Source organism: Ammodytes marinus, assembly GCF_949987685.1.
Source record: "Ammodytes marinus genome assembly, chromosome: 4".
Classification (NCBI taxonomy): domain Eukaryota; kingdom Metazoa; phylum Chordata; class Actinopteri; order Uranoscopiformes; family Ammodytidae; genus Ammodytes; species Ammodytes marinus.
The window spans coordinates 32,653,141-32,677,013 of record NC_137233.1 but is presented as its reverse complement, the minus strand read 5'-3'; the positions used below and the strand labels follow the sequence as shown (position 1 = coordinate 32,677,013).

Sequence of the window (23,873 nt, the reverse complement as noted above, 5' to 3'; positions counted from 1 at the left end):
TTGTGTAATAATTCTTTATAGCACTAAACTTTGGATAAAACGCAATACAAAGTCATCAGAGGCACGTGCCCATTGTGATCCCGAGGAGCTCCGGTGTTTTTTCTTTGAAGCCATAGTTAATAAAAATACAGTAACTAAAACAGAAATCTCTTCATTCATTATTAGAGTGTACAAACAATGTTAAGCGAATGGGACTTGTTCATATTGTCCGATCAGAAGAGAGAAGACACGCGGTGCATCATCAGTATGTTCTTTCCAGAGGGTGTGAGCAGACGTAGGCTCTGTTGTTCAACACCTCCATGGCAATCTTCTTGATGTTGGCATCGTTGTTCTCCGGAGAGTCTGGAATGAGTGGAGATGGGAGTCACAAAACAAGCCGCTTTCATTTGTTTAGATGAGACACTTTAGACAAGAACTTTGTTTTTTAAGCCACAGACAATTTTGAGATTTTTTGTAGCACTATTCTGAAGGTCATTCCAGAAGGATTTGTTCAGACTGTGTTAAAGCTACTACGAGTAAGTCGGCACATTGGCGACACCTTTGAACAAAAGCGGTAGTATTTTTACGACGCCAGCTGTTTTCTAGCTCGTGCGGGGAGAGCAAGATTCAAATAATCAGGAAGCAATATGGTGCGTGTCCGTGTGTTGAAAGTGTGAGGGCACCGGACTCTTTTCGGCTTCCAGAGAGTGGTTAGTGACACAGCATCAACTAATGCCAGTAAGTGCTAAACACACCTGATTGCAATGAGTTGATGCATTGTCACCTCTCACGTAGCTGAACGAGTCCGTGTCCGAGTCCGTGTCCGTGAGATGGCAGTTAGTTAGTAGTCTATGGATCACGATGAGGTAATGTGTTTATGTTGTTGTAAATAATGACTATTTCAGATGAATAATGGTCATCTGATGATGCTGGTGAGGCAAAGTAAACTGTGTTTTAGTAGGCTACCGCTCATTCATTTAGGAGTAAACACTGCAGTCTAGGTTCGCTCCGTGAAATTGTGTATACGTTGCTTGGCAAAGCCCTCCCGCCCGCCTATCACTATCACACTCCTTTTAGCTTTTCTTCATTGCATTTTCTTTTTTTTCTTTGATGGTTCAGCCCCGTTATCAGTCATTATGACTACAAACAACTGTCTCAAACAAGGCTCCCGCTTCCCTTCCCTCACCTGGAGCCATAGGCTTCTCAATTCACGTTGCTGCGCCACACTGAAATCTGCGACCAATGCGGATATGTGACCATAGAGCATGCACGCGTGAACCGAAAATCGGACTGGGTGTACGACCAGATCAAATGCAGTAATAAAAACTATATAAAAACGTCTTTCTTTGCACTGATGGTCTCGTTTGCTGTTAAAGGTAATTTATGATTATGAGAGGAAACATGAGGCTGTTTAAAAGATATTTAAATGTTACTCGTTGCCGCTTTAATTGTCTGATTTATATATTTTTTTTTAATTCTTAAACCAAGCAGGAAATTAATTTAAAAAACCTGTACATAGTATTGTTTGATTTATAAAATGAAAATTTGTTCTATAAAAACTTTGGACTCTAATATGTTCAGAAAAATTACAAAACATTTGAACTCTCTTGCTTCATTTTACCACTAGACTTTTAAAGAGATGCAAATTAACGCATAATTAGTTAGATATTGACAAATCTGCTTATTTAATCAAATATTTTTTTATTTTATACTAATCACCTGCAGTGTCTCTCCTTAAAACACAACATTATAATCTGTCTGGGTCACCGGATAACTCTGGATTACATAAAGACCATTAAACAAGAAAAAGTGCACTGTTTGAAAATGAAAAGCAGCGGGGAGGTTGGAGTGTTGGTATGTGGGGGTTCGCTGGGAAATTCCACAACTCATGCAAGTCTATTGTACTTGAGATGCAGTAAAAAAAAGAAAAGAAAAAGGTTCTGTTCTCAATTAGCTTTCTTTCGACGTTGTACTTACGTTTTTGCAACTGAGTCATCAAGTAGTTGTTCTTGAAGAAAGCGTCGCCGCAGAATGTGTTTGCCAGCAGCACCTAGACAAAAGAAAACCACTTCCATTCATCCCAAACCCAGCAGGCATGTTATGCAACTGGAAAACACCCAAATGAAAAACTAAATATGATGCGGTCAAAATAATTAAATGTAATAGAATGTGAAGTGAGACGATCGCATACTTTTGTCGGTTCAGTTTTTATGTGCAAACACACAATGCAGTGAAACATGCAATCATTTAATCTAAAACCCCAATGGTTATATTTTATTAAAAAAAAAGATTCAGATACGCACTTTCCCTTCCATCATCATGGAAATAAGAGGAAATAAACACAGACAAGCCTTTTACAATCATAGTGGAGCCAAACTGGCTTAACTGATAAATAAGAGAGAACTGTGTTAGTGGAGTCAGTTGTCTGCCTGTAGCCCCAGCAGACAGGAATAGTGTAGGAGGAGCACAGGGCTGCCCATCTGAACCATAGGGGAGGATATAATGCAAAGCATGCACTGCCTCCTTTAATGTCTCTGTATTGTGGATGTGTGTGTGCTCTCCGTCTTTGCTCTACATCAGTTTCTGATTACACACCCGTCTCATAGTACAGCATGATTGTTTACTTTCTGACGTCCTGTGTCCCTCTCCACTTCAAACCGTTATTACTGCTCTGAAATAAAATGAAGGTGGTGCAGTCTTTCCAATATACAGTAGCTAAACTGAATCTAACTATATGGATTTGAGTTAATAAAAGCACATCAGAGCACACGCAGATTGCATTCATTGATTAAAAATACTAAATGGAGCTGACATGTTGTGCCATGCTGCTGCTGCCTTAATTGCCTTCAGTTGTCTACCGCTTTCTGCAGTAGGTGAAAACAGACACATGTAAGTAAATAACGACGTGCGTTCAATTAAGCATATTAAACGTACTGATCTTGATCAAGACATGACCTGCTTATCTGGATAAGCCTGACAACTGTTGTGTTTATTGTCAAAAACAGCAGCAAAGTGCGACTGTAATGCATGTTGACTTGTTAAGTTTAGATATGTTTCACAGATTCAACCAGGAAACACAACGCAATAACAGATAGTTCCCAAATTGAGATTTTCAGGTTTTTTGCTGCGGTGTACAGCAGGGATGAGTGTGGGAGAAGTTTTACTGTCAGCTTTTCAAGTGTGGTAAAATAATGAGAAACAATGTGTGGATCAGTCTGGTTTAAGGCCAATGGCAAACTGATTGTACTATAAAAAACTAAAACTAAAGCAATGGATTCTAAACAAATATTAATTCCAGGTTGCGTAGCAGGACCGGTAGCCCTTGTGACGTTAAGTTCACCGTACACATTGTCTTGTGGTCATAAATAATAGTTAATGTTAGCTTTGCAGACAGACCTCGTGGTCGTGGTTCCTGAGGCCGATGCTGATGGAGCGGCTGGCCCGGGACAGGACGGCCGTCATGGCGTAGAGGTTGATCAACACGTCTGCTACTCTCTTCAGGATCAGCTGCTCATCCACTATGGTCTGAAGGCAGCAAGGGAGGAAAACACTTAATGACCTACTTCACCGGTCATAATATGAAGGTGTATTGAACTCTGAGATCCTAGTATGTAGTATAAATGTGCAAACATTTTAGAAATCCGTTCATCCTAGCCTGAGAAAAGGCAAAAATGGTCTCACTGTCTAATCCTATATTTTACCATGTGTGACATCACACATGGTAAAATGTAGGGTTAGGATTGACAGGACAGCTGGGCCAAGGGAAGACTGTGGGAAGAAAAAGCGAATTCATTATATTATAATAGTGATTTTATAATGATAGTACGCCGGTTCCGTATGGGTGAAGTATTCCTTTAACTCATCAATCATATCCAGCCTCAGAGATTTTTTCCCCCTTGGATGGGCGATTCACTAACCGCTGTTTAGTTTGGATTCTGCCCATCAATTTGAACGATTAATGACTGAGACAGTGAGATCTGACTGAGCATACAGACAGACACCAGGATTACATCTTGGGCCAATATGTGATACCTATGGTGTCTGAGTGAGTAGAAATGGAACTGCTCTTCTCTGGGCAGGTTTTAAATCTCTCAGTAGGAGGGGTTTGGGATTGTGTCAAAGTATATACACATGTGAAGGTAGATCTGGCCTGAATCCCATTTACAACCATAGATAGTAAATAATATGGATGTAGCATCCGGGTTGACCTCAGTCATTCACACGCCATCCAATAATCCTGGTTTGTGCGCGTCGCCATTTTGTGAGATTTTTACTCCGCCTCACGTCGGGGGGAGGGAGATAGCTGACGTATACCTCCGAGGCAAAGTGAGGGACAACGGGCGGAGAGCTGTCACTCAAGAGATCGCCCCAATACATTTTAACCTCCGATAAAATAAAAACTAGCGTGGTCCAAAAAAAGTCACCCCCCTCAGTGTTGTCATGGAGATATGACCTAAACATACAGACTAAAATGGTTTTGTGGCCCAGGCTGTAAATAGGTTTAATAAGACTTTGAAAACGGCCTAACAAACAAGTTAGTCAAAGAAAAACTGCTCGGTCTTGGCACCACCCCCCAGTGGCACTTCCTGGTTACTACAGTTAGTCACTTCCTTATTGGATGCTGGTAAAAATCGCTGAGGTTGGGGCTTGATTACAACACAAAGGACAACCAACATGTATTACAGCACAGACAGTCAAGCCTTCTCTAACTGGTTACTAACAAAAGTGAATGGCGAATGGTGCGGAGATTTTCCACCAGAAAATGTTTTTGTGTTATCCAGAATCACCACTCCACTGCCCCAATTTCCTCAAGATATACAGTATACAGTGGAGGAAATGGGTATTTGATCCCTCACTGATTTTGTAAGTTTGCCCACTTACAAAGAAATGAGCGGTGTATAATTTTAAAGCTAGGTTTATTTTAACAGTGATAGACAAAATATCAAAAAGAAAATCCAGAAAATCATATTAAAAAAACAATATAAATTATTTTGCATTTCATTGAGTGAAATAAGTATTTGATCCCCTACAAACCATAAAGAATTCTGGCTCCCACAGATTAGCCTCGTGCTTTAAAAAAGTATTCCTAATCTCAACTAGTTTCCTGTATAAAACACACCTGTCTCAACTTGTTACCTGTATAAAAGACACCTGTCCACAGAGTCAATCAATCAAACTCCAACATCTCCATCATGGGCAAGACCAAAGAGCTGTCTAAGGACATCAGGGACAAGATTGTAGACCTGCACAAGGCCGGAATAGACTACAAGACCATTGGCGAGAAGCTGGGTGAGAAGGAGACAACTGTTGGTGCGATTATTCGAAAATCTGTGACCTCGGCCTGGGGCTCCATGCAAGATCTGACCTTGTGGGGTCTCAATGATCATGAGAAAGGTGAGGGATCAGCCCAGTTCTACACAGGAGGAGCTTGTTTATGATTCCAAGGCAGCTGGGACCACAGTCACCAAGAAAACCATTGGTAACACACTATGCCGTAATGGATGAAATCCTGTAGTGCCCGTAAGGTCCCCCTGCTCAAGAAGGGACATGTACAGAACCGTCTGAAGTTTGCCAATGAACACCTGAACGACTCAGAGAATGCTTGGGAGAAGGTGATGTGTTCAGATAAGAACAAAATCAAGTTCTTAAGTATCATAGTGACTCGCCATGCTTGGAGGAAGAGGAATTCTGACTATGGCCCCAAGAACACCATCCCCACAGTCAAGCATGGAGGTTGAAGCATTATGCTTTGGGGGTGTTTCTCTGCTAAGGGGACAGGTGGACTTCACTGCATCGAGGGAACTATGGATGGGGCCATGTACAATGAAATACTAGGTGACGACCTCTTTCTCTCAGCCAGGTCCGTAAAAATGGGTCGTGGATGGGTCTTCCAGCACGTCAATGACCCTATAAATACAGCAAAGGCAACAAAGGAGTGGCTCAAGAAGAAGCACATTAAGGTCATGGAGCGGCATAGCCAGTTTCCGGACCTTAATCCAATAGATCTGTGGAGGGAACTGAAGCTCAAGCGACAGCCTCGAAACCTTAAAGATTAGGAAAGGATTGGTCCAAATATCCTCCTGAGATGTGTGCAAACCTGGTCATCAACTACAAGACACGTCTGACCTCTGTACTTGCCAACAAGGGTTTCTCCACCAAGTACTAAGCAATGTTTTGATAGGGGATCAAATACTTATTTCACTCAATGAAATGCAAAACAATTTCTATCTTTTTTTATGCGATTTTCTTTTTGATATTCTGTCTATCACTGTTAAAATAAACCTAGCATTAAAATTATAGACCGTTCATTTCATTGTAAGTGGGCAAACTTACAAGATCAGTGAGGGATCAAATACTTATTTCCTCCACTGTATGTGTCCTAAGTCTGGTCCTTAAAGATGGAATCTGCTACATGTCTGCACTGTGTGTGCGCTGAAATTTTTTTCAGTGTTAACACACAGCCTAGGCTCTGTAAACGGGCATGTCTCTGGATATGGTTGGCCCCTTCTGTATATAGAGCCTTTGTTAACATGCCCGTTTACATGACCTAGGCTGTGTAACACTTTTCTTTTGCAGCACACAAACAGCACTTACAGGTAGCAGATTGTGAGAAGACATTCACTCATGTTGCCAACAAGTGATGTTGACAACAAGCACTCTCCAGAATTGCGTATTCCACCTTAAATAGTTGAAAAAAAGAGTCAAGAGTTACATAAATAAACATGTTCGACCATTATACTAAAAGGGCGTGTATCCATGAATAGAAGCAGTTTGAAATGGTTAAGTTCAATTGTTCTAGTTTTCTTGCAGTGTGATGAGAGCCCTCTGAGGACACTGCTCGAGCATTGGATCAAAACAAGAGGCGCATGATACAGGAAGCAGGGCTCTGGAACGCTGAACGGTTTCCAAGAGGTTTTATAGCTTCTATGGGGAAAACAGAGAATCCAAAAGCACAGTGGAGGAAGAGGAAGACAAGAGTTTGGGCCGGCTGTATTAACAGACCGACACTGATAGGATGACATGAAGAGATCTCTAGTGCCATTAACAAACAACTCATACATTCCACAGACGGATGGGAATGGTGTTCAAAGGCATTGGGACACATGTGAGAAGGGGAAGTCCCCCTCCATTTAAAAACCAATCAAACGTTACCTTTCCGTATCTGTACAGCACGCTCTCCACGGTTGATCCGAAAAAGTTGATGTTGTGTTCCAACTTCTTTGCACTTTCCTAAACAGAAAAAAAGTCCTGAGTCTCAAGGAATCAATAACATACATGTGTTAGGCTTACAGGAAATATTATCAAAAAAAAAAAAAAAAAAAGCTCATACTGCCAAGCTGGGATGAACCACTCCATCTTTCCCGGTCAGGCCCAGGTCCACTGAAGCTCCCATTGAGCTCCTCAGTTTCTTGCCTAACATTCCCAACGCCATGCCGATGTTTCCTTTCTTCATCTCCCTGTAGGCAGAGCACAGGGAGCACTGAGAGACTAGACTCTTCTAATATATGATACAAACCTTGTGATGTAAGCAGAGGGGAGATTATTTATACACAATAAAAAAATTCCCTCAGCTAAAATAATCTATTTATCTCAGTAAAATACATATTTTATCTGTGATGCAGCCTTATAAACCAGAGAGACAACATATTATATAATCAGCCAACACTGCATTTCACCTCGGCCTAACAGAGGTTGAAGTCTTTCAGCACTTGTTTTGGTTTTCTGCTAATTGACTTTTTGGATTGACTCTCACGGCTCTCATCGGCATAGTGTCCTGCTTTAGAAGTTGGCTTGTTTTTTGATGCAAAAAAATAATAAAATAAAACCAATTGCACACAGTACGTGTTCAGCAGACAGTTAAAAACAATGACACTCATCAGGTGGCAAAACAAACTCAACTCATACTCATATTACATACTAAAGCTGCTATGTATCTGTTTAACAGGCAACTCTCTGCTAACGCGTTAGTTCACTTTATAAAATGGCGATATGTCAAACATGTATTTTTCAATTGTTTTGATAAAAACATGGATACATGGGGAAGTGTTACACTAAACAATATGACTTTATCAAGTGATCTATCAACATATCAATATTAGACATTTCCCTGCTTTAGACCACCTTCATATTCTTACTTGATTTTCCCTGTGAGGACTTTGCCAGCATACTGCATTCCAGTGAGAGCGATGTACATCCTCAGGATTTCATTGGTCCCCTGAAAACAGACAACAGAATCTATAAATGCAACACCTTCAATTCCACAATTTATTATTATACTATAATGCAGTGGTGATGCAGTCCATGAAGAACACAACATAAAAGGTGGTGTGTGTGTGTGTGTGTGTGTGTGTGTGTGTGTGTGTGTGTGTGTGTGTGTGTGTGTGTGTGTGTGAGGGCTGTCAGCATTAATCTTTATTTATTAAAGTCGGAGCAAAATTAGTTTTTGTATTATCTTATTTTATTGTTTTAAATAACGTTATTGCGTGCTATTATTTTGACCCTTTGACGCTCCCTTAATGGACATATTCTCCGCCAAGGCCTACAGTACAGTACAGTACAGTACAGTACAGTACAGTACAGTACAGTACAGTACAGTACAATGAAAGAGCACCACAATACCATTTGATATTTGCAAGAATTTGATTTGGATTGATAAAGATTTACTCTAAAAAAATATCTCAACGTTTCCAAAATATAATAATGGTATTAATATAACATATCCGTGACTCTGAGTCCCTCACCATCTTCCAGTCTAAACTCAAGACTCATCTCTTCTCCTCTGCCTACCCCTAGTTCACCCACCAACCCAACTCCACATCTTCTTTTTGTTTGTTTATTGTTTTGTTTCTGTAAAGCGCTCTGAGTGAGAGAAGAGCGCTATATAAATAAAATGTATTATTATTATTATTATTATTAATGACGTTTTTTTTTTTTTTTTTTTTAAACCTTTATTTATACAGGTATATCCCATTGAGTCCGAAGACTCTTTTACAATGGAGACCTGTTCCCATTTACACGTTACCATTCACACACTCATTCATACACCGATAGCAGGCTAACTATCGACATTCACACGAGGCAAGGTGGGTGAAGTGTCTTGCCCAAGGACACAACAACTATGACACAAGTGGCAGGGTGGGGATCGAACCTCCAACCCTTTGATCATCGGCCGACCCGCTCTACCAACTGAGCCACAGTCGCCCCGTTTCAGAGCCCTAACTCAACATCTAGAATTCAGATGGAAGAGCGAACCTCAAAGATAGGCAGGATGCGACAGTCCCTGACGTAGCGCTCAAAGGGGTAGTCCTTAGTGTAGCCCAGACCTCCGTAGACCTGGAGGGCTTCACTCACACAAATCCAGCCTTGCTCTGAGCTGTACACCTGAACAGACAGACACACTTGTGAGGAGACATTCTGTTTCACACTGAACACAAACTGTGAACAAAAGGACAGAGCGTTCTCACCTTAACCATGGCAGCCTCTAGAGAACAGTCTGGTACCCCCGGTCTGTCCATCATACCTGCTGTCAGGTACGCCATGCTCTCCATCACAAAGGCACTGAGAGCCATCACTGCAAACTTCTCCTGCAGTCACAGGGCCAAAGCAGAATAAGAACCAGAGGTGTAAGGCCTCAAACACACTGGACGCCCCAAAGCGCAGAGCTGTGCCTGAGCCGGACATCTTTTGTTTGACCACACCAGGGGCTAATCTCCCCGCACCTGCCTCACTTCATTTACGCCACAGCTGGGGTAAAGTGAGACACAGGACAACTTTTTTTAAAACAATCGTATTTTCACTGCCCTTCCGCCAGAATAAATTCTGATAATTTCCATTGCTAGGAAACATCCTGAGGTAATGGGAAATGTTTAAATTTGACTGAAAAATTATTTTAGCTCGCTAAAGGGGGGGGGGGGGTAATGTAAAATGTGTCTCACTTTACCCCACTCTCCCCTACCAAAAATAATATAAATTCAGAAAGACCTCTCTAAATGTGTTTCTAATTCATCCCAACTCAAGCCCTATTTCTGCTACTTCACTACAATTCACCAGGGTGGACGATTCACAAGAACAGGTTTACTGTACCTGAATCATACCGAACTCAGCCAAGGTTTTGTTAAACTGCTTCCTGGTTGCAGCATACTCAGAGGTCAGCCCTACAGGAAGACAGACAGAGGGTATGTCAAACTAAAGACATAATATTACAAAAAGCCAAACATGTCAGCTCTCAATCAATCATGTCAGCTGCTGCACAGGGATTCTCACCGATCAGTTTCTTTATCATTCCCGCTGAAGAGCTGCCCATGCTGAACCTTCCAGAGTTCAAGATGTTCATGGCCACCTGTAGCAACACAAGGCAAAGGATTGGTGTACAAAGCACTTTCAGATACAGCCATGTTCCAACGGGATGAAGCTGACCTTGAATCCACCGCCTACTTCTCCTATTACATTCTCCACTGGCACTGGCACGTCTTCATAGGTCACTTCACAAGCTGAAAAACGTCAAAGAAAAGTTTCATTACAGATGAGGAGAAGAGGCACAAAGCGGATGGAGACCACACCCAAGTGTCCCATACTTTTATCAAAACTCATGCAAGTGTTTTGGACATTAATATCATAATCAGGTGTATTTGTTATTATATTGCCATCCATGTTCTTGGCATGCTTAATACAAATAAGCTCATTGTAAAAGAGTTTTGAAATGGACTGGGTTTGACCTCCTACTGTGTGTGTGTGTGTGTGTGTGTGTGTGTGTGTGCGTGCGTGCGTGCGTGTATGCGTAACGCAGATGGCAGACGGTTGGGTCATTTAAGATTGAAGGCCATAGTATATTTGATACTATGACAATACAAGGTTGTTATGATTGAGATGATAGGTTTTGAGGGCTATGACTGTGTGGAGCAAAGAACAATGATGTAACTGCAAACATCTGCATACTGTATATATGATTTTTGATGCCTTTAAACTCTCCTCAAATATTTATTACCGTTGTGTTATTACGTTGGCCGTTTTATATATTGTTTCCTTAAATTTACTACTTAAAAAATTTCAAAAATCTTCAATTTACCACTTCAGCTGTAACCTATTTGTTTTAGTTTCTAGCCTAACACTCAATTTTACGAGCTCACGTTGAACTAATCATGATGACGTTACCTCTGCCAAATACTCATTTGAACCTACAGCACTTGAACTCATCACCATGTAGTGTTGCTTTGTCAAAGAGGCTGTGAGTAAAGCGCAGCTGCGTAAGTATGAGCACGTCTTAACAACTTTTTGGAGGTTGAGAACTAATCAACAGGCCACCAGGGGGAGACAGAGCATCTATCACTTAAATAGCTTCTTCCAACACAGACAGTGGTGCTGACAGAAGGCCACACACTGTTAAGGTATTCATTTGAAACTTTTGCACATTACACAGACATTTTTTTCATGACGGTTTTGCCGGTAATGAAAGGAATACCGTTACTATTTTTAGATACCCTGGTAGACGGTATTACCATATTATCGCCCGGCCCTACTACACACTGTGTTGTATGCGATGCTTGGTTTGTGAATTGTAAATACTGTATCAGTCTCCAGGACAGGAGGCTTACTGTTGGAGCCACGGATGCCCAGTTTGTCCTCAGGTTTGCCGCTGGAGATGCCCCCAAAAGCCCTCTCCACGATGAACGCTGTCATCTTATCCTTCTTCACCCCGTCCACCTCCACCTCCGTCTTGGCAAACACTGTCATAACATCTGCTGTCGCTCCGTTTGAGATCCAAATCTGTTGACACACAAATAGAAAGATGTAGAATCTTTAGAGTTTTAAAAGGTGGACTATGTCAATTCTGGTGTGTCAGAGAAGTGAAAACATTTTCTAATGTATGTTCTCGTAAATTAATAAAAAAAACTTTTACTCACACAAAAATTGGATCTCTGGAACACTGTTTGAAGTTAGAAAACTAACGTAAAAGTTCACTGTTGTTGTTTAGCAGCGGGGCCCACAGTTTACAAACATATTCTAGTCTTAAATTGGGTTGTAAAAATATATTTCATGCACTTACTGCAGGCTCTGTCAATGTTAACAAATCCCTCTCCCCTCAAACTGCATAGTGCACCTTTAAGGTGAGTGGATGAAGCCAGAGGATGTTATGATTTCATTTGAAGCTCCGATTAAATATTTTCTCACCTTGGAGCCGTTGATCAGGAAATGGTTCCCGTCTTCTGACAGAGTAGCGCGCGTCTGAATGGAGGCTGCATCACTCCCACTGAAATGATCAAACTCACTGTCAGTCAAGCTCTCAGTCTCAGACACATATTGAGACACAACCTTTCTGTAGTAAACAGAAAGTGGTAATTCATTATTAGTTAGAAGGTGTCCCTTTAAGGTACAGTTAGTCAAACAAATCGAGGCAGGCTAGGCTCTGTTAACTGGCATGTAAACAAAGGGTTTGTAAACAAATTGGGTTCACTCTAGCTAGCAATATGCCCGTTACAGGGCATAGGCTGTGTATTGTTTTGAGCCCACACACAGTATGGATAGATAGCAGATTGCGAGGAAATATTCACTGATTCTGACAACAAGCATTCTCAAGAATCGCTGACTCTTTAAATCCTTACTGAGAGAGTTAAAGGAATACTTCACCCGTACGGAACCGGTGTTCTATAATCATAAAATCGATATTATAATATAATGAATGAGGTTTGTCTTTCCTCAGTCTTCCCTTGGCCCAGCTGTTCTGTTAATCCTAACCCTACATTTTACCATGTGTGATGTCACGCATGGGAAAAAGAAGGGTTAGACAGTGAGACCATAAAACACTCTTTCTGCCTTTGCTCAGGCTAGGATGAACCGATTTCTAAAATGTTTGCACATTTATACTACCTAGGATCTCAGAGTTCAATACACCTTCATATTTCCACAATTGATATGCTGTAATCAAAATGTAAGTGAGGGGGGGTGGGGGGGTCAGTGGCTTTACCTTCCAGGCTCTGTCAGACAGAAGGCTGCGGTGTGTTCTCCTGAGGCCAGTTTGGGCAAATACTTCTGCTTCTGGGCTTCATTTCCTGCTATCAGAATGCCCTGTCACACAACACCAAACAGCTGTTAGCCAATCACACAGCGGAATCCTCTCACAACCAACCATTCATTGTTACCACCAAATCATGCTATTGTGGACTTTCATACATAACTTTCTACTCTCCAGCTTCTCTCCACATGACAGAAATGCAGATGAAGAGCCGCATTATGATGAGTTTCATATACCAATCAGTTAACACTGTTTTAGTTTTACCTTTAATCCAATAGCTTGATGTGCAGCCAGTGTTACACCAATAGAGGCGTCTACTGAGGTGACTTCTGCAATCCGTGCGTACATAGTGTTGGACAGTCCCAGACCGCCTGACAGGAAAAAGAAAAGAAACAAACACTGCCTTCAGCTTTGGCTAGTAAGACGCGATGAGACTATTACTCTATCTTTGACCTGCATATGGTGCCATTTTAAAGTCAGGGCTGGGTGTATGTACAGGGAAACTGCCTTATGATAACCATGCATGTTGATGGGTTCTTCTAATCTACAGTATAACACATGAACTGCAGATGGGAGAGGGGTTACAGCACCCCCTGCTGGATTGCAGTCAATAGGAGAATGCATTGATAAAAATTAAATCCACCCAAAGCATCAAAAAGACTATGATGAACTTTCAAATGTTTGTCAAACAGTGACATTGCTCCTCTGATGATTCTTAATGACCTCTAACAGCAAACCAGACCTTCAGTGCAAAGAAGGAAAGCTATTTAAATACAGTTATTATTATGAATGTCTCTGCTTAGGTCTGAATCCCCCCTGCCGCCAACTGGGACAAAAGGATTTGTACGTTGTGCACACAGCTTCCCTGCGTTCCAATACCCATACTATCTACTATTTAGTATGGTAGAAAAAAGATTTAGGATGTCCCGATTCTTGTGGCCAGATTTAGGATGGTTAGAAATACCCGGATGTCTGCTACATGCGGCCAAGATTTTGAGCGTTGAAATCAGCATGCCGTTTGGGTGATTATGACCCATAATCCAGTGCGCACGTGAAGTGACGTCACATCGACGGAGCCTCCATATGAAAACAAACGGGGATGCGACGGATATAAAAGCAAGAGGCAAGATCAAGGCGCAATGTTATGATGAAATAAATAAGTTAAAGTACGTCCCGGGTGTATGTTAACTAGATTCTTTTTTATCGTCAGATGTAGTATGTATGTAGAGTAGTAAAAAAAAAAAATAGTATGAGATTTGGGAACACAGGGTTGGTGTTAGCGGCCTCCAGTGTCCCACTCATCTTACCGTACTCCTCAGGAATCATGATCCCAAACAGGCCCAGGTCCTTCAGGCCCTGCAGGGTCTCTGCAGGGATCTTAGCTTCTCTGTCGATCCTCGAGGAGTCCACTGGAATCACAATCCAAAGAGCCAACAGCATTAGAATCCTCCATACATCTAATGCCAGGCGCTAACAGACTACAGCCAGATAATAATCCCCACACATATTAATGTTAGCCGCAGGGGGCTAATAGCGTTTTGTTAGTTTTATTTAACGCTTGAACTCACTAGATCTCCTCCCTGTTTAAAAATGTTTGTTTGTTTTTTATGTTCACTCATGCTGCACAATATGAATAATGTTAACCAGTCATAACTCATTACATACATCTGTATCGCGTATACATATTTGGCTACTTATATTTCACATTATTCTATGTACAGTATCCTATTTCACTACAGTTGTTTTCATTTTCATGTACAGTATGCTATTCCGTCCTTGCAATACTGTTGTGTTTATTTGTATCTCAGGTGTTGCTCTCTTCACTTGTGTTGTTTTCTTCTTCTCTATCACATTGTTGAGAGGAGACTTGAGGATGTCATTACCAATGGCTGCTGCTGTAACTGTTAATGTGCATATGACAAATATACCGTCCTGAATCTTGACTCTCACCTTCCTCATTGAAGAATTTTTCCACCGGTGCAACAAGCTGGTTGATCTCGTCTGCCTCTTCATTTCCCACCTCGGGATAAGGGAAGACCTCGTCCTGGAGAGGAGACACACTGTTTCACAAACTGACTATCCATCCAGTCAACTGATAATAACCTACTAAACCTATACCTATACTGACTATCCATCCAGTCAACTGATAATGACCTATTATACCTATACCTATACTGACTATCCATCCAGTCAACTGATAATAACCTACTAAACCTATACCTATACTGACTATCCATCCAGTCAACTGATAATAACCTACTATACCTATACCTATACTGACTATCCATCCAGTCAACTGATAATGACCTATTATACCTATACCTATACTGACTATCCATCCAGTCAACTGATAATAACCTATTATACCTATACCTATACTGACTATCCATCCAGTCAACTGATAATAACCTACTAAACCTATACCTATACTGACTATCCATCCAGTCAACTGATAATGACCTATTATACCTATACCTATACTGACTATCCATCCAGTCAACTGATAATAACCTATTATACCTATACCTATACTGACTATCCATCCAGTCAACTGATAATAACCTACTAAACCTATACCTATACTGACTATCCATCCAGTCAACTGATAATAACCTACTAAACCTATACCTATACTGACTATCCATCCAGTCAACTGATAATAACCTACTAAACCTATACCTATACTGACTATCCATCCAGTCAACTGATAATGACCTACTATACCTATACCTATACTGACTATCCATCCAGTCAACTGATAATAACCTACTAAACCTATACCTATACTGACTATCCATCCAGTCAACTGATAATAACCTACTATACCTATACTGACTATCCATCCAGTCAACTGATAATAACCTATTATACCTATACTGACTATCCATCCAGTCAACTGATAATAACCTACTATACCTATACTGACTATCCATCCAGTCAACTGATAATGACCTACTATACCTATACCTATACTGACTATCCATCCAGTCAACTGATAATAACCTATTATACCTATACCTATACTGACTATCCATCCAGTCAACTGATAATAACCTATTATACCTATACCTATACTGACTATCCATCCAGTCAACTGATAATAACCTATTATACCTATACCTATACTGACTATCCATCCAGTCAACTGATAATAACCTATTATACCTATACCTATACTGACTATCCATCCAGTCAACTGATAATAACCTATTATACCTATACTGACTATCCATCCAGTCAACTGATAATAACCTACTATACCTATACTGACTATCCATCCAGTCAACTGATAATGACCTACTATACCTATACCTATACTGACTATCCATCCAGTCAACTGATAATAACCTATTATACCTATACCTATACTGACTATCCATCCAGTCAACTGATAATAACCTATTATACCTATACCTATACTGACTATCCATCCAGTCAACTGATAATAACCTATTATACTTATACCTATACTGACTATCCATCCAGTCAACTGATAATAACCTATTATACTTATACCTATACTGACTATCCATCCAGTCAACTGATAATAACCTATTATACTTATACCTATACTGACTATCCATCCAGTCAACTGATAATAACCTACTAAACCTATACCTATACTGACTATCCATCCAGTCAACTGATAATAACCTATTATACTTATACCTATACTGACTATCCATCCAGTCAACTGATAATAACCTACTAAACCTATAACTATACTGGGAGAGTAAAGGCCGGCTGTCAGCATGCACCTGACAGAATGACAGCTTTAATGAAGGGCTCCGCAAATGGAAAGCGCTGCATACAGTATTTGATATTTTCTGCATCATTAAAGGTGCTGTAAGCGGAATGGTCAGTTTAATTAACTTCCAGTCATTGACTGCAGTCCCCTCCCTCGTCCCCACGTCACCACATTAATGCACTGTGGTCTTCAAGCAGCGAGTTATCTAGCATCATCTCAGATCCAAGTGTGATCAAACATGATAAAAACCATCAAAACAGACATTGGGAAGGATTTTTACCAGCTCCGCCATTGTAGGCGCATAACATTCACCCATCTGTCGCTCTGCACGTGCAACGGCAGTGAGACGGGTGCCTATTGTAGCGTCCTCTCTTCTGATTGGTTATCAGTAGTCGCTAGTCGGATCCCCGAAAATGTGTCGATTACATACAGAGCAAGTGACTGAGAGATCGGCTTTATGAAAGAGCACACTATATAAGTGATCACTGTATGAATAAAGAGTGATTTAACACTTATATTAACATAAATAAATTGTTTACTTCACCTTTAACTGAATGCCAATTGCAAAAAACTGCAGCGCGACGATGTCACAGTGGGAACTAGTCCTTTAATCGCTCATAGCCAATCTTAGCGGGTCCACAGGATTTCCGATGGAGTAGATTATTCATTAAAGGTGGAGTCAGTGATTTTGGAGAACGCTTGTTGACTTGATCAATTTTTGTCAAAATCTGTGAATTTACCCTCACAATCTGTCCTTTCCCTGTGCACTGAAAAATACACAGCCTAGGCTTTGTTAACTGTAAACAAAGGGGCCCATTGTAGCTAGCAACATGCCTATTACAGAACCTACTGTATACCTGCGTATTATCAGTGGATTTTTTTTTCAGCGCACACAGTACGGACAGGTAGCGGATCGTTAGGAGATATTCACCTACTTGACCGAACATGTCTTTGTCAACCAGCCTCCTCCAGAATGGCTGACTCCATCTTTAAAAGGGCAGAGCTTTTAAGAATCCATTTTAATCTCGAGCACTGAACAAATCCTGGTCTGAGCAGGTTAGCCGTGCAGCTTAAGTTACCCACGAGATCAAGGCAGGTAAAAAGAGAGCCACCTTGGTGACTGAAAACTCAGGCTTTTGTGTCAACAGACCTGGTTAACCCGTTAATCTCGCTTCGTAGTACAGCCCTCAGGTAGAGAAATAAAAATTAACGACGGTAACTATTGTGCTTGAGCAACTAGCTCATGGCTAAAGTAAACCAGAATGTCATCTTGGTTTTATGCAACCGCCCCCAGCCAGGGCGCCAATACTGCAAGTAAAACTTTGAGGCACTTGTACTTGAACATTTTCTTTTCATGCTACTTATACATTTCATATACTATATACACTGGCTGGCCAAAAAAAGGCTTGTACAGTAGGCACTAGGCATGATGGGAGCATTACTTCATCCACCTCTCTTCTTACCCTGATGCACCCATCACTCTGGAACAGGGTCAATCTGGTCTCATCAGACCACACAACCTTTTTCCATTGCTCCAGAGTCCAGTCTGTATGCTCTCTGGCAAATTGAAGTATTTTATCCTGATAAGCCCCACTGATAAGTGGTTTTCTTAAGGCTACACATCTGCATAGTCCATATCCCTTATGTTCTCTTCACATTGTGGCTTCTAGGCTTCCTCCACTACACTTCAGTAGGACATATTCTACTTTTTACTGCACTATTTGTAAATAGTTTTTCTTAATGCCTTTGTCATGGGTAGCTCACCCAGGAACAACAGCTAGCGTCATAAAAAAACACTACTGCTTTTGTCCAAAGGGGGCGCTAGAATGAACACAAACTGAAAGTTCTTTGGAAAAAATGTTATGAACTTGACTAAATGTAAATTGTCTATTTTTACAATACTGGTTTAATGCAAATATGCCAACCATCTCATGGTCCAACTTCTCAACTTCAAGGATCTGCACCTTGTCCTTCTATTTTCAATAGATATTTGAATACAATAAGCAGCTTTTCCCTTACACTTAGGATAGTTTTACTGAGTTAACGTTTTCAATGCCGGACTTTTACTAATAGGCTACCTTAGTCATTTTACAGTTTGGTATTTGAACTTTTGCATCTTTGAGCAAAACGTATAGGCAGGCAGGCCTTCATTCCATCCCCTCCTACTTATTTTACTTATAAAATCAGATACTTTGTAGGCTACTACTCAAGTGTTATTGTAGGCGACTTGTAGCCTACCTTGTTTAACTTGTAACACACAGACAAGACCGTCTGCCACTATTATTCAGAGAGCCCCAAGGTTGCTGACGTTGGGGTTTCATCCCTCGCTCACTCTGAACCTATTCCATGACGTTATCCTTACCTTGTTGACCTGGCCCAGGAACAGGTCTTTGGCATAGGCGAGCTTCCTGCACTGAGTTTTAAACGTCCTCCGATGCTCAACATGTAGCACATCTTTCCCGACATGCCTCACGTTACAGGCGAGCAGCCGCTGTCCGATTTGAACAGATTTAGAAATGACAAGTCTGTTAACGTTCATCTTTGCTGTGGCACAGACCTCTGTTCTTCACGAAGGCTGAGGCTGATACCTTTCACCCATTTCTGTCCCGTGCTGATGACGTATTCGGACTGTTTCATAATGTGTTCAAGGACCCTCGTAAACGGCAAAGTCGTCTAACAAATAATAACAATACAAATAAAAATAACAATAACACAGCCTAGGGCATGTAAACAAAGTAGGCTGTGGGCCCGTTATAATATAAGTCACACTTGTACCGCTAAGGTCCGTAAAATGGACATTTCATTTAGGTAGCTATAACAAATATTATACATTATATTTAAAAAAAATGTTTAGCCAATTATTTTCCCTTACATCTGACCTAACTATTGATATAAAATATTCATACATTTTTAAAGATTTTAACCCTTTAACTGCCAGGTTTTGGTCATGATGCCATCGTATTTTAGATGAAAAAAAAACTAAAAAATGTATTATTTTCAATATACTACATGCAAAGACATTTTTTTTCTTGAATCTTGACACCCAGATACACACATACTCTTCAGGGTTAAAGCCAAATGGACAGTAAGGGGGGAGGGGGGATTTCCCCCTACCTCTTCTTACTTTGTACTCAGCTACTCACTGAATCCATAAAGCTTAGTCCACTTAAAGGTATCTCAATAGCTGATGGTGAGGTCATCATCAGTCAGCTGGCTGATGATACAACACTCTTTTTAAGGGATGCCTCTCAGATACCTATAACCATTGATTTAATTCAAACTTTCTCCATTGCCTCCGGGCTGAATTTAAACCTTAAAAAATGTGAATTGCTTGCTCTTAAAAATTGCGATCTACCGTCTATATGTAATATTCCTGTAAAGGACTCTATAACCTATCTAGGAGCTGTTATTACCAAAGATAGAGATTCCAGATGTGGTCCTTGGATGTTAACAAAAAGACTTCTAAACAAATTGACAACATTTTACTTAATTTTATTTGGAGGAATAAAAGTCATTATATTAAAAATGCTGTGATAATGATAAGGGCGGCCTTAACTTCCTTGATTTTTCAACCTTAAATTACACTTTCAAAATTAACTGGCTAAAACAATTTATAAAGAATCCGTTTTCAATTTGGAATTTCATTCCTAACTTTATCTTCTCCAAATTAGGGGGCCTGCATTTTGTTTTATTCTGTAATTATAATATTGAGAAAATCCCTACAAAATTGTCCAACTTTCACAAGCAGATGCTTCTCTCATGGTCTATGATTTATAAACATAATTTCTCTCCTCAAAGATGTTATATATGGAATAACAGAGACATATTGTACAAGAACAAGTCTTTATTTTTTGAGAACTGGTTTGCACATGGTTTACACCTGGGGCCTGTTTCAGGTAGCTGGTTTTGAGGCAACCCAGAGTTTGTTCGCTCTGAGTTGGTGGAAACTCTGGGTTTTCCGTTTCAGGTAGCAGGTTCAGTGCAACCGAGAGTCAGTTACTGCGGCAACATACGCCGTGGGTCTAACCTGCTGGATAGGTGGTTAGACCTACCCGAGTTTGTTTTCACTTTACGCTGCAGCTCCGACTGAAAAAAGAGTGTCACTGTCACACGCGTCCCTGTACAGTTTGAAGCAAAATCACTCCATAGAAATCTCCATCGGGATGTTTTTATCATTTCCTGATGATTTTACGTTTGACCAATCATTTATCTGATCAGTAGCCTTGTTCTCAGCCCTCGGTCCGTTCATATAGGCGGCCACCTTACACATCGTGACATGCTCTACATTCAGATTAATAAACCTATTTGTAGCCTATTGTATGTTTTTTAACGTCTGTGCCACTGAACAGATTTATGTCAGGTGGATTCATGTAACGCTGCGGCTGCACGCGATCGTTGTAGTTCACTTGTGCGATCCTAAAGTCACAGACAAGCCTCGTTAAATAGCCTAATATGAATATAAAAATGATATAATAATTTAAACTGTGATCACTTAAGGAAAATGGATCTGGTAATAAATCAATCAGGCTCTTCAATGGAAACTGTCACCTAATGTGTCTGATGTTAATGTATTTCACTCCCCATTTAAAAGAAGCGACAGTCTGTTCTGTTTACTGCACAGTGCTTTAGGCACTGTAAGCTATGCTGTGCCGCGCCAGCTTTATTACTTTACAGCTGATATGCGTAACTTTTTAAAATAGACTATGGCTTCTCATACGGAAGCGAAATGATTATCTTGACAAAAAATGTTTGCTCTGTTTTTTTTCTGAATTGCCGAGGAGATTAGATCAGAGTTATGAGACAATATCCCGTTAATTCTTCTCCATAGGCTACCATAAGATCATTCGTTAATATTTCTAACTCTAGTGGGAGGAGCGGAGATTTCTTTTTTTCTTTTTTGAGAAGTGGAGAAGTGGGAGGATCAATCATTTGTTTCTTCTGTTTCCATGGTGAATCATGTTATCAGCGATCCATTGACGATGGCTTTTATGCACGCTCCACCCAGAGTGAACACGCTCAGAGTTGATAAACCCAACGCTGATCCACTGTTCTGTAACCGAAAACCCAGAGTTGCTTATCAACCCTGCGCTCTGAGTTTACCAACTCAGAGCGCAGGGTTAAACCCAGAGTATGTAAAACCAGCTACCTGAAACAGGCCCCAGGTCAGCCAGCTGCTCGACTGTAATGGTTTTTTAATGTCATATCAGGAATTTTTCATGGAGTATGGTATTCCAATTCCTCCAAGGGAATTTGCTATTGTCATGGATGCAATCCCTACAGGAGTTTTGATGCTTCTAAGAAGTACAGCAGGGGTTAAGCCAACCTTACTACCTCTTGACCCTACTGAGTCTGCGGTTGGTAAGGTGTGTTTCTCCCCTGGAACACGTAACAATAATTGTGGAATACGATCATTGTTCCAAAATGATATAGTCTCTGTCCCATATGTAGTTGCCTACTGGAATAATTGTGTATCTGACCTTAATTGGAAGAAAATCTGGACTTTACCATCTACATTTTTGATCACTAACAGAATGAAAGAGGTATCTTTTAAAATTATACACCGTTACTATCCCTCTAAACTATTTTTGCAAAGATTTAAATTAGACATAGGTCAATTGCTCATTTTGTAATATGTACCCTGAAGATGTAACACATTTATTTTGGAACTGTTCCCACTCAAATCATTTATGGAAAGATATTTGCACTTTTATCACTCGTTTCATTGACCCCAAGTTTTCCCTTTGTGTTGAACATGTATTGTTTGGTTTCTTCAATTACACCTCTAGTCAAGCAAACCAATATTTTATTATAAACCTTATTATTTTATTAGCTAAATGGCATATTCACAAATCCAAGTACTCGAATCAGAAACCTCTATTTAGTGTCTTTGAAATTGAAACCAAACAATATATGAAAAATATATTCTAAAAATAAGAAAACTATCAAAACACTTTATGTATGTCATTTATATAATATTTGTATTTAATCCAATGCTGCATCTTTTATTTTTGTATCTGTACTTTTATATAGGCCTATCGGCCAGTTCTGTAGGCTACCCCCTGGCGGCAGTAAGGGGGGGAATTGTTACAGTGTCATCTAGTGGAAATAGCATGTTTTTTCTCTATGCCAAATAGGGTCATAATGACGTAATATGGTGGAGAGTAGTAAAAATTATTAATTCCAAGGTAGAAGCCCAGATTGACACCCAGATATAAAAACATGCATCAATTATGTTTTAATGGCAGTGAGTTGGGTGTCAATGGACGTTTTATGGACCTTAGCAGTCTGAATGTAACTCTTGTTTGTATACAGTGTATTTTAGCCTTACTGTAGGAGCTGAGCTGGAAATGTCTTAATCATATAAAAATACACTTTCTTACCGGATTTCATGCCATTTGCATGAAGACAGCCAAAATTATAAAAAGAAAAGAAAAATGTAATGTCCGTAAAATGGACCAACAGGCCCAGAGGGTTAATACACAGCCCAGGGTATGTAACAAAGGCCTTTGTAAAGGAGACAACCATAGATAAACATGCACGTTTGTGAATTAACATTGGATTTGTTTACACAATGTAACTGTACAGTGAGAATGACGGTGTGTTTATTGCACACACAGACTGTGAATTCTACAGTTTGACGTTAAAACAGATGCCTCTTGGTATATTATTTTTTAATTAATCTCTATAAAAAACTATGAAGGAAAAGTTAGATTATATTTATAAATTATATTATATGTACATTTGCCGGATGTTTGAGAACTGTTTATTGTCTATTTTCAGTGAGAGGAACTTGTTTCAATAAGATACATCTCTTTATAATGACGCCTCGTTACTGCCCTCATGTGGCCACAATGAGGTACTACACCCATGGACATTTATGGAGTCAGTCCAATAGTTCTCAATCAAGGAGCTGTAAGCGGAATGGTTCTTTTAGCTAACTTCCTGTCATAGGCCTTTCACACCGCCGCAAAATCGGCGCTAGTTCTGGGCTTGTTCGGAGTTAGAGCCAGTGTTTTGGTTTCACACCGCCAGAGAGCCTGCTCCGGGCCGTAAAAACCGGGGGAACTCATACCCCAGGATTGAGCAGGGTTTGATAAGAACTGCTTGCGCGAACGGTTGGGGGAGGGATTATCCTGA

General features: G+C 40.4%; 1 protein-coding gene across 1 annotated transcript; it reads right to left on the bottom strand.

The window, feature by feature from the left end:
- Positions 1–19,332, bottom strand: acad9 (acyl-CoA dehydrogenase family, member 9). The gene is made up of 18 exons (XM_080026793.1): positions 19,099–19,332; positions 14,939–15,032; positions 14,296–14,397; positions 13,253–13,359; positions 12,941–13,041; positions 12,148–12,226; positions 11,571–11,742; positions 10,396–10,469; positions 10,243–10,318; positions 10,063–10,133; positions 9,444–9,563; positions 9,232–9,360; positions 8,115–8,194; positions 7,310–7,436; positions 7,132–7,209; positions 3,376–3,504; positions 1,957–2,029; positions 1–342 (listed from the first exon to the last, which is right to left on the bottom strand). The coding sequence occupies exons 1-18, from the start codon at positions 19,273–19,275 to the stop codon at positions 242–244; spliced, it is 1,890 nt and encodes a 629-aa protein (XP_079882919.1). The 5' UTR covers positions 19,276–19,332; the 3' UTR covers positions 1–241.
- Positions 19,333–23,873: the final 4,541 nt, after the last annotated feature.